The 12815-nt window shown below is 37.7% G+C and overlaps 1 protein-coding gene across 1 annotated transcript in view; it reads right to left on the bottom strand.

Annotated features, from left to right (window-relative positions):
• Nucleotides 1–12403, bottom strand: part of cpne9 (copine family member IX) — a 39954-nt gene extending 27551 nt beyond the window's left edge. The window contains exons 1-3 of the mRNA XM_082146308.1: nucleotides 11805–12403; nucleotides 6045–6085; nucleotides 1208–1254 (exon numbers count right to left, since the gene is read on the bottom strand). Coding sequence (XP_082002434.1) covers nucleotides 1208–1254; nucleotides 6045–6085; nucleotides 11805–11881 — 165 coding nt within the window. The 5' untranslated portion in view covers nucleotides 11882–12403. The remainder of the gene's footprint in view (nucleotides 1–1207; nucleotides 1255–6044; nucleotides 6086–11804) is intronic.
• Between the last annotated feature and the right edge of the window lie 412 nt (nucleotides 12404–12815).

Below are 12815 nucleotides of genomic sequence, written 5' to 3'. Positions count from 1 at the left end.
AGAGAAGTCCAGAGCGCTCGCTGCATTCCTCGAGTTTTCAATGGCAAACTACTGTTTTTTTTAGACTGGCGATTCTTTGAACAATTAGTAGTTGCTTTTACAATTCTGCCAAAAGGGTCGTCTTAGGATGATTTTAAAACACTGAGAAGCAATCTAAAAATCACATTGAACTGTACAGAACAAGAATTGTGCTGTCATTTTTTTTATCATTATTTTATAACAACTTCTTTGCAACTGTCTATTTAGCAAGGCATAATAATTTCTGTCATTTCTACTCCATTGTATGAGTTTTCAAACTTTATTATTTCCATCGAGTTGAATTTTCTTCTTTGGTAAATTCAAAGAGGTAAAAAAATACAATGAATTTCTTTTTTTCTTTTTTAGCAGACTTAAGTGCTTATATTTGCTTATAAGTGCAAAAATTTCTACCAGAATTAGATTATCATTCATATTTTTCAATGTTTTTTTATGCTGACCAAGGCTGCATTTATTTGATTTTAAAAAACTGCAATATTGTGAATTATTTTATTATTGTGAAATATTTTAAAATGCAATTTTTCCTGTGATGCAAAATCCGCATCATGACAGTCTTCAGTGTCACATATTCCTTCAGAAATAATTATAATATGCTGATTTGCTGCTAATGAAGCATTCTTATTATTATGTAGAAAACAGTTGTGCTGCTTAATATGTTTGTGGAAACCATAATACTGTTTTTTTAAAATTCTTTGATTAATAGAAAGTTCAAAATAAAACTATTTATTTTAAATAGAAATCTTTGTCTTTACTGTCACATTTGATCACTTTAATGTGTCCTTTCTTTATAAATGTAAAATCCAATTTAGTAGATAGGCCTAGTAATATTGAATGTTACTCATGAGATTTATCTGGAAGGCAAATAATAGAATGCACATCATAAAAAGAAAAGAAAAACAGAGCATCCACACAAGCGCAGATAAGAGGAGGATGGAGGAGAATATAGACTGATAGACACAACAATCTGATAATAAACCGAATTGGAAAAAAAACATGGTGGATACAAAAGTGCAACAATGAATCACATCAATAAAACTGCAAATTGTGTCCTGATTGCAGCTTGTGTAGTCGTGGCCAATGGACCATGTTAATTGATAATACAGTTTTTCAAGAGGCTAAAACACAGCATGCTGAGCACGATGTTCTGTTCATGTGTAAAAAGCATACTAACCTCTCTCCACTCTTTAGTACCAATTCCTTGAACATACAACACAACCACTGTGAAGAGAAAATGGAAAAATAATGGTCAAACACAGAAAGAAACAATCAATAAATAGATAAAAACACTTGCAACCTGTGCACAGTCTGTTTCCTTAAGTGAAGCTAATGGAGGTGCTTCACTGAGAGCTTCATCCTACCATCTAATTAGAAAATGGCTTGGAGAAGTGCCTACTTCATGGGATGTGACCAGTATGGAGTATCAGTCCCAAATCCAGGCCCAAGTGGAAGTGTGCAGGAGCAGGTGTGAGAATCTAATTCATCAATAACTTCACTGACTCATTCAAGAGGAGTCCAAACAGGAAATACCCTGACCAACAAACAGACTGCAGCTCTATGGGTGGTCATTTGAGTAGATGTCAGAAATGACTTGACGAGACACCATTCAGTCCAGCAAGATCTTGAGGAATACTAAAATGCCACAAAAAAAGGACTCGTCCCTTGCTCTATAATCTGCTGACAGACCTCATTCTCAGAGGATTTACTTGTTTGTGGATGGATGGATGGATGGATGGATGGATGGATGGATGGATGGATGGATGGATGGATGGATGGATGGATGGATGGATGGATGGATGGATGGATGGATGGATGGATGGATGGATGGATGGATGGATGGATGGATGGATGGATGGATGGATGGATGATAACCATACACATATAACTTCAGAAATGACTGTCTATCTATTTTGCATGACTTAATTAGGTCAAATAATGTAAGCAAGTTCACTATCCTATTAATTATGTCAGTTAACACTCATTCCACCAATGTCCAACACACTTTTTTTTTTTTTTGCTGAGAATAGCCCTGGAATTTAATCACTCTGAAATAAGCCCAAAATAACATTTCTTGTTTTACATGATGCAAATGTTACTCGAAACAAGGCATTATGAATGCATCTCTCTGTTGCACTGAACAAGATTAGACTGACCACATTCATTATTTTCAACTCCTCGAAAAATCTGCAGTAACAACACTGGGGCGGCGATTTCACATAAATTACATGGAACAATCATCAGAGCACAAAAATCATTTCAGGAAGAATAGAGACACCTATTCAGGTATGACCTTTGCCAGATCAACCGAGGAACTGATTTAGAATAAATCTCAGTGCAAATTATGGCAACTCAGATGTCAGTCAAGCGTTTGATTGCTGTGAGCATTAGGGTGAAGGATTAATAAATGTTATAATTTGGGCTTCTCTGACTAAGGCAGGTTTAAAAAGGCAAGTTGAAATAAGAGTTTTTTTCTTCATTTTTCAACTTTCCTTCCAAAGTAGTACCTTTGATACGTCTTGAAAAAGTAGAGGGGGCAAAAAAAGATATGTCCTAGGGGTAAAACCCTTTCAGCAATGGCCTCACATACCAAATAGCCATGAATAACTCATCCGAAACCTTCACACTTGTTTTCAAGGCAAGAGAAAAATAATTCATGTGAATAGCATTCACAGCTACGCAATTGACATCAGTTGGGAAGAGAAAATGCTTCGTGTTTCTGCTCAGTGGTTGACCCTCTGAGAGAAAAAAAACCTCTGAATAATGCAATATTAAAATACGGCCACGTTTATATTATCATGCAGGACGACCATTTTATTACCCTTAAGAATAGTAAATACAACTCAGTCAGAATTATTATATGCTCATTAGTCAATCAAGAAGGTCTAAATGAATATGTAAATGCAGAATTTTAAATGCTAGCTATATTAAAGCTTTTTGCATGCAGACTTTTGAGCCGAATTTTAAATAAAATAGCTTCCTAAATACTGGGCAGTAAACAATGTGTTCTGTCTATTATTTCAAAAAAATAGTACGAACACATTAGCCTATATCGCAGTAATAAAACCATAATAAAAACCATAATTAAATCCAATTTTGTGTAAAGTTCCAATTTAATAATCAGTCATGGAAGGGATTTTATATATACAATGAACAAAATTATAAACGCAACACTTTTGTTTTTGCCCCCATTTTTCATGAGCTGCACTTTTCTATGTGCACAAAAGGCCTATTTCTCTCAAATATTGTTCACAAATCTGTCTAAATCTGTGTTAGTGAGCACTTCTCCTTTGCCAAGATAATCCATCCACCTAACAGGTGTGGTATATCAAGATGCTGATTAGACAGGATGATTACTGCACAGGTGTGCCTTAGGCTGGCCAAAATAAAAGGCCACTCTAAACAGCATCTGAAATCGAATACTTCACTACTATATAATATGCGAAAAAACAGTATGCCAAAAGAGTAGTATGTCTGAAATACACAGTATTCGAAAAAAGTAGGCAAAAAGTACCCGGATGACCTACTAGTTCTGCCGTAATTCTGGAGTGCGCATTCATGGGCTGCGTCCGAAAACTTAAAAATGCTTTGAGTCATGTTAGCTTCACTTCCTGTCTCCTAAGATACCTTAATTTGATTGATTTTTTAGGGCAGGATAGATGTATCCTTCACTGCCTTTGATATCCCACAATCCTGTGCGTTCCATTCAGTGACAGTTGAGCTAGAAAAATAAAGATGGCGTCTGAAATGTTTTCAGATGTAATTTCTAGCGAGAAATTACTATTTTAGTAATTAAATATTTGCTTAGTTATCGCCAAAGCTCGCACTATTTTGCTGTAGATCATTAAACTGTTAAGCTGCATCAGAAGTCTGTCCGAAATCAGTTAAAGGGGTCATATAATGCCATTTTTGTACAAGCTAATATGATTCTTTAGGGTCTAAATTAAAAGTTTGTAATATACTTTAATTAAAAATTCTCATTAGTATTGTAAGAAAACACTAATTTTACCTGGTCAAAAACAGCTCTGTTTTCAGCACGCCGTTTCAGTGCATGTGTCTTTAAATGATAATGAGCTTTGCTCACCCCGCCCCTCTGTTCTGTGCGGACACCGTTTGTAACACAATAACCACGCGTTGTTCATTATAAACGTGGGATTATGAATTATATTGAGAACGTCGTACATAGAAAACATGCTGTAATGTACCCTGAGAGTAAACCTTAGATGCAGTGAAGCCTGCAGCAAGGTTTGCAAATTTCGCAAAGATTAATATAAATACTAATATAAAGGTTAATAAAACATTACACTCACATCTTCTGGAGGTTCAGCAGTAACACGTTGGTACCGATCCGTTTTTTCTCGTTTGTAAAGCTGTCTGGTGTGAAATGATTCGCGTAAACATGAAAGCATGGACGGGAATCCCCGTGAGGGAATCCCCGCGTCAATCCTTTGGGCATATCGCTTCAAAAACAAAACTCAGCCACTGCATCTATAACGGCTCAGATTTAGGAACATCCAAATGACTGCTGTGTTCCTTATTACATCTAAGAACAGAACACCACAATCGTGTAGACGCCATTCTACTCCAGCATATCAACAATGGCGGACTACTATGACGACGGCTGTCACAGCTTGCTCAGGGCGGGTCTTGTGTTGAAGCACGGCTGTCAATCACAATCGCGGGAGGGGCGTACGATCTTATGACGTCACAATATCGAACGGCTTGATTTCATAGATGGTCAAACATATAAGGAGATTAAAACAAAACCACTGGATGGATTTTAATCATGATAGGATGGTTGTGTACAGGCACTGCCAACAGACATTTCAGTGCAATCAACTTGTAAAAGTGCATGTACCATTATATGACCCCTTTAAGCAGGTACCTTTGTGCGCAAACGCTGCCTACAAAGTCATAGTCTAAGTTTTCGAATGCAGCCATGGACACTTTACTATCCCATGAGGCCACGAGAGAGGATTTACGAATGGCAGTGAAGCGACGCAACTGACGCTGTAGGTCACGTGACAGTAACAACATGGCAGAAGTAGTACGCCCAAATTTAATTCATACTATCCATATTCATACTAAATAGAGCATACTTTTTTAGCGGCAAGTAAATTCAAATGCAGCACCTACTCAGACAGTATGCGATTTCAGACACACTAGTAGTTTCAGTTCATCACACTGGAAATGGAAGCGTATTGCATTGTGAAACACAGTAACCTATAGTGTTTTTTGTTGTATGCATCAATGTTTTGGCAAAAGTAATAGGTTATACCAGGTATTCCATGCATACAGAAAAAACTGCATTCTGTCCATAATATCTAATGCAGAAATAACATGTGCTTTGGACATGACAAGGAACAATCACTAAGGGCCAGTTTACACCTGGTATCAAGAAACGTTTTGGTAGATCGGATTACAAGTGGACGACGCTAAATACAGGTGTAAACGGGGTCTAAAATGTTTTGAGCTTGTCCACATTTGACCACTTCCAAAAGAAGTCGAAAACGCATTCAACCAGATTGCTTTCATAAAGGTTTTTCGAACGCATTCGACTACATGAGCATTTACAGATGTAAACATTATGGGAAGCGGGCTAGCCAGACGGGATTTAAACACGGCCAAAGATAAAAAACGTACCAAGCACAATGTTCTCTCACGATTCCTGATTTCTAACACTCACTCACATCGTTCGACGTGGTCTTGTGGCTGTCAGAGCAGAAACGAAAGCTGCTGCTCTTCTTATGTTTTTCCGTCATCTTCTTTCACATTCAAATGTAAATTGCTTGAGCTTATTTCATCCATTAGATCGAAAGATATGAAAAAGCCCATCCATTTACCCACCCATAGACCCTCCCTTTGAAGAAATCAGGACAGAAGTGGTTGAAAGTGGACAAAAGAGATGGATTAAAACACCAGGTGTAAACAGGAATGTGTCTCCCTCGTCTGCTTGTAATCATCAGATCGACCAAAACGCATCTTCATAAACAAGGCCTAAGATCAAGACTCACCTGGTGCTGACCTTGAGAATGTGTCGACATCCAGCAAACTCCTGGAGAAACAGAAAAACAGAGATGCTAAAGCACAAAACAGACAACAAAATAATTGCTGGCAATAAAAAGCCAAGAAAACCAATCTAGATGATCATTTTTGTACTGTTTTATTGAACAGATGGTTGCACAGAAACAAAAGCAGCTTCTATGTTTGTCCTATATGAACAAAGAGACTCATTGATGCTCAGGTCAGAGCAGGCTTGAATTTTCTCCTGCCGAACATCAATAATGAAGGTCTTGAACATCAAAATGAGTCAACATTAAAATCAAAATTGACCCCTATTTACTTTATTATTCTTTTTAAGAATACAGTTTCCTTGTGTTCATTGAGTGGAAAACGTATTGAGTGTTTAACCACATTTTTAATTGACATGATAATGATGGTTAATGAATAAATAAATGACACACTTTTAAGACATTTTAGAGAAAATGCATTATCATCAACATACATAACAAATGATAAATTATTTTTTTGTCAGCAATATCTTACCCTTGCTTTTTTAATGCATGTTCCTGGTCATGCATGATTCATTGGGCATGTTATTATAAAGAAAAATATGTTTGTCTTCATAATCTTTTACCAATATGAAATAACATGCTCTTCCTCTAAAATGACTTTGCTTTACAGATAAATTCATGAATTTCTTACTTTAACCACTTGACTTCATTCTAGTACATAACAGCCAGATTTCACAATCTTATCAATTCTCACATGATAAAATCAAGTCTCATCCTACATTTTTCACATTGTGTATCTTGTTTTAATTCAAAATGCAGAACACTACAGTAGTTAAATGGGTTGTGAAAAGCATTTTACATTGACCTTATCTCTGTAAACTAAAATATATTTCAACAAGGACTAGGCATATTGATTTAAAGTAATGTTTCATAACTGCTCTGATGGCAACAACATCTATTTAAGGTTTGAGTTTCCATCCATCAGTCTGTTATTGGTCTCTGACGGTGCATTTACATTTAAAGACCAGACTGTTTTAAGACAGGCATGATGGATGACCAGTAACAGGAACCCATAGATATTCTCTCAAAGGAGAATTGTGTTTGTGGAATTAATAGATAGAGGAATAGAAGAAAAGGCTAGGGAAGTACAGCAGAGAGCACATTAATCCATCCGACCGAGCAGAGAATCGATTCCATCTCTAGTCTGCAGGATGCGGCTCTGAGCAACAGGAGGTATTGCCTGACATCTGGTGTGACGCCAGCTGTGACGTTTTAAGCCCGAATAAACGGGTCCTGAAGCTCTGGCATCTCAACAGGGAGCGCTTTCACGTGTGCCATACTGAGGGGGATCCCTTGACATACCGTGTGGCTTGGGTTATTGGGTTTTAGGTGATGACCTTGATCAGAATAAAACCGGAATAACATACTTTCTTTAGGGTTAGGCATTTTAGTCGACAGTCTCGACACATTAGTTGAACACATGAACTTTATTACTGGATGTAATACAATCACAAAGAAATTCAGCAACCTCCAAATCAGGTTATGACGATCAGCTGATACATAATTCAAAGTTTGACACACGCAAAAAGAGCCCGGTAGACCTATATCTGTATCCTGCTCGCTTCGTTTTAAACAAGACATCATGAAAACTTCACTCAAAGGAAAGCAGACTGACAGTACAGTACAGCATTTTCCTTTCTGATGCTGCCAGGTTTGAGTCATACGTTCAATTAAATATACAGAGAAAATGGTTTCCTTTGCTTCTCGAAATATGATCCCAAAGATTTACAAGCTTACAAATTTACAAGGAATTTACAAGCTTTCCCTGACAAACGCAACAGATCCTTTAAGATCTCCGGGTCTGAGAGTCTTCAACACATTCCCTCTGGTTTCCATCCAGACTTTCCCTTATCGAGTGACACAACGGCATCTGGTGCAATCTGTGTTGACAGTGACAAACAACCTTGATGAATTGGCTTCCCTTGTGAACAGCTTCCACAATTTGCCAGCATTATGCAGTGACAGAAAGACACTCTTTCACTAACTTGTTGCTGTGCAGAGTGGTATCCGTTTTGAATGCTCGTATGCGACTTCATAAAAGATTAAAGTTTCCCTTTGGAGTTTCGCATATGGGTAACTAACTACTCAAAGCCATCAAAAATCTAATTGCTGGTTGCTTTCCATGGTAATTCCAAGATAGAAGCACAGTTAGTATGCATAACATTAATTAAACATGGACAATGTGTGTGGACACCAAAAACAACGGGTTGAGTGATGCTACAATTCACAGGGTGGACTACATTTTTGTAAATAGAAACTAGTGAAAATAGCATATTTTCTTAAAGATAAATGCTATTTACACGAAATACAAATAGTGATTCTATTCACATGGTGAAAACACAGCAGTATTTTCTTTGCAATAGGCTAAGTGTAAATAGTAGTTAGATGCTGTATTTATAAATAGTGGCAGATACTATTTGCACTTCAATTTTGTTGTACATAACGGTATGCAATAATAACAGAGTGTAAATGATTTTATTTATCACAATTATTAAATTGATGCCGCCTTTTTGGGACTATACAGCCCTCGCTACACCTACACCCTAACAGATAAACACTTTATTATTAAACACACGTTAGACACTTTATTTCCACTTTTCGAATATTTTCTTCATTTTTATTGAAAATAAATGCCTTTCCGATCTGATATACGGAGCCCCGCACAAAACATGCACGAAAAAAAGTAAATCGTGCGCACTATTTACTATTTTGTTCCCTCGATTTGCTAAATTGTGCGGACGATTTACTAATTTGTTCCCTCGATTTATAAATCGTGCGCACGATATATAGCAAATCAAGGGAACGAAGTAGTAAATTATCCGCACAATTTATAAATCGAAGGAACGAAATAGTAAATCGTCCGCGCAATTTAGCAAATCGAGGGAACGAAATAGTAAATTGCATGATTTAGCAAATCAAGGGAACGAATTAGTAAATCGTCCGCACAATTTAGCAAATCGAGGGAACGAAATAGTAAATTGCATGATTTAGCCAAGTATTTTTTCCTGCATGTTATGTGCGGATGTGTTGGGAAAAGGAGTAGAGCGAAAAGCAAAAAAAAAGCAAAAGGCGGATTCAAACTCGTCAATTTGCGTAAAAACTGCCATGCACCTCACCCCTACACTATTGCTACTGTTGACAATCCAGTGTCTTCCATAATTTTGTCTGGCCCAACCAGTGGGCGAAGTTAGTGTAAATAGCCTCTGCCAACAAGGTGGGCTATTTGCACTTAAGGCCTCATTATACTTCTGCGTCGGACCTACGCCGGAGCCTATACGCCGTAGGCAACGTGTTGGTTTTAATTTATACTTCTGCGTTGTTGTCCGCGTTGACGCGCACCTAGGGAGCATGTGAAACCCCGAGGGAGGGGTTCTGGCAGACCAATCACAGCGCTTGCGTCCGCGTAGAATTGACGCGTTGTTACATGTTTGGAGAGGTGCACGTCAGGGTACGCCGAAGGGTACGCGCGCTACACACAGCCTACGACGTATCTACGACAGCAGTTCGACGCAGAAGTATAAATAGGCCTTTAGTGTAAATGGACACTCCGAAATTTTTATGAGTGGGCCCTCTCTTTCTCAAGTGTTTTGAGGTCATCGCAAAAAGTATTTTAATTGGTAGTCCACCCTGTAATCATAATAAAAGTTGTTGTTTTGGTTACTGCCTGTAGTGTTTATTCCATCTGAAAACTGCAGTGAATATTATGTATGGGTATGTTATTGCACAAAGGAAATTTAAAAAATGTAGGAGAGCCTAGGTTGTAAAAATGTATTATTTTACCCAAAATGATACTCTCATCATTTACTCACCCTCATTTTATTCCAAACCAGTATGATTTTCAACTATTCATGAAATGAAATTCAACTGTTTCACTTACTTTCAATGTCCATAAAATGAAGGCAAGTGGGGTCTAAAACAACACTGGACACTACTGACTTTCAATGTTTGGATGAAAAAATAAATAAATCACATTTTGCAGAAGAAAGTAAGTCATGCAGGTTTGGAACAACATGAAGCGGAGTACATTCTGACAGAATTTAAACATTTTGGTGAACTATCCCTTTTAAGACTTCACTTAGAATCTGAACATGACACTTTTATACTTTCAGCCATGTAATGTATTAAGTCCACAAACTCATAGCCATTTGTACCCTGTCCTGCTACACTTTTTTTCTTTTTTTTTTTTACCATAGAGATGTCATGCCACGAGGCGCTGCCTCACTGGGCACCTAGAAGTGGCGCATATTTCGTTGCTGTATTTCATTTTTCATGAATCCTGATCTGTTGCATTCATATCCCAGCAGGCTGCAATGAAATATGTACCATGAGGTATCACTTGCTCCATTTTCTTGTCCCCGTCTTCCACCTCAGCCAAATTACTGCTGAAGGCTCAGCGGGCAAAGCCTGGCGGCCACAGATGTGTCTCATGTATAAAGAGACCTCCCTAGGATATCTGGGCAAGCAGTGTCTGAAGTGAAGGCTTTATGCAAACACACAGACAGCATCAGCAGTCAACACATTCATTATTCAGGAAAGAGTCTGTGCTGTTGTTTGTTGCCAGTGGTGTGTGTCCAACAAGGAGAAAACGGTCCAGAGGGACACAGTGAGGGAAGAGGTCAGCCAGGCATTAAAAAAAATGTTGACCTTCACAGATTGAACTGTGTTTGATTAAGTTATTATTTATAAAAAGCAACCAATCATACATGCATGTTGAGTAATGCAAAATACTCAAAACATGCAGCTAAACATAACCATTTCTTAAAGACTTCATTTTTATGTCAAAAGTATAGGTCATGTATGTGAAGCACAAATAGACATTAAAAATAGACATTAAAAATAAAATAAGACTGAAAGATCAACATAATAATATCTAACTCCTTCCAGACATCACGTACGAACAAGAAAATGGTCGAACGCACCTACGATGCCCAAAAAATGCTGTCTAGGCAGGGAACTCATTAGATTTTGAGACACAAACTGCAAGTCATGAATGCTAATAGACAACATCACAGAAGATATGAGATTCCCCCAGAACCCTTACAAAAAAAGTACTGTGGTAATAATACCATGATACTGTGATGCTGTCAAAAAAACAATGTAGCCAAAAATGATAGATGGACCAAATGTAAAAGTTAATGACCTGGAAAAAAAATTGTTTTACTGACCACTATTCTGAATATTATGAAGACTTATCCCACAGATTTGTTATGCAAAAAGTACCAAAAAGTACTATTTTTTTCTTTCTTTCTTCTGAACATGGTACTGCCGTGTTTTTGGACATGTATGTACCACGATATTACCATCTAATACCATCACTCACTGTACTGCCACAGTACTGTTTTGTAAGGATGTGGTTGTTGGTGCCCCAAATACCATGGTTCTTCTGACCATATTCGTGTTCCATGGTATTTATAGCCTACGCAACTCCACTTCGCCCCAAGCAAGAGTGATGCTCGTCTCATAGATGCACAGACTGCCCAACATTTTTCCAATTGTTATTTTTTTGTTGACTCGTTAATCGACTGTATTTGAATTAAGACGCTTCGTTTAAAGGCACCTTCTAAATGACTACATAACTCAATAGTTTATATTTTTCCCAATTAACAAAAATATATTGGGAAGAAAGCCAGAAGATAAAAGACACGATGCTTTTAAGACTTAGCCTAATCATTGAATTGTGAACATTAACAATAACCTTACCTGCACGAGACGCTGATTTCTATTTTGGTGGCAGGTACGCTGCTGTTTAACGGATCAAACTCCCCGATCGATGCCATTGCAGCTCCTCGGGAGTTTGAGATAAGTCTTCAAATGCCTCCAAAATCTGGGTCTCACTCGTCTCTGGCGTCACACGTGTAATATAACCCACCAAACTGGCGCAGAAATGTGTCTTTCCTTACAATTTGGACAGAGCGAACATCATCGGTCCGTTAGAGTCTGACCCCCTCGCGCACCTGAGGAGAACGCGCGCGCTTGATCGGCAGGTAGAGTCTGACTGGACCTCCTCTCGTCCTTCCTCCGCGCGGACACTCCGACTCCGCTTTGAAAACTTAAATTGAAAACATAAATTTTTAATAGTACAGAAGCCATTCAATATTTAAGAGATGTGGTGTCAGATATGGATCTGAAACCTTTGGGGACGTTTAATCTATTGATGTGGGGAAACGATTTTCAAACATCCAGTTTCCCAAACGCCCACGGCTTTTAAAATCCGGTTGATTCGTGGTAAACGTCGATGTTGCGCAGAATAAATAGCAAAATACTCAAGTATTTCCCATCACATTCCAACAAAAAACGAGTTATGAATCTGCTGATAAATCGGAAAGCACTAAATAATGCCTTTATCTCGAAATCTAGTGAGCTGCCTACACAAAATAGCGTGTTTGGCCATCTGATGTTCGATTTAATCGTCTTAAAGCATATGATGCTCAAAATTGCTGATATAGGCTAGGCTACTAACAAAAAAGTAGCAAAAATATTCTTTAAGGTACCATAGTATTATGGTACACGAAAATGGTAATCATTCAATGTACAAATTCCTTTGTATTCAAAATCTAGTGAACTGCCTACATAAATAGCATTTTTGGTCATCAAATGTTCGATATTAACGTCTGAACGCACCTATGATGCTCTAAAGTGCTACAATAACAAAAAAAAATTAATATTCATACTATTTTACACGAAAATAGTAACTATCCACTTTATCAAAAC

This window comes from Leuciscus leuciscus, assembly GCF_965113295.1.
Source record: "Leuciscus leuciscus genome assembly, chromosome: 18".
Taxonomy (NCBI): Eukaryota; Metazoa; Chordata; class Actinopteri; order Cypriniformes; family Leuciscidae; genus Leuciscus; species Leuciscus leuciscus.
This window is presented reverse-complemented; position numbering and strand designations above follow the sequence as displayed.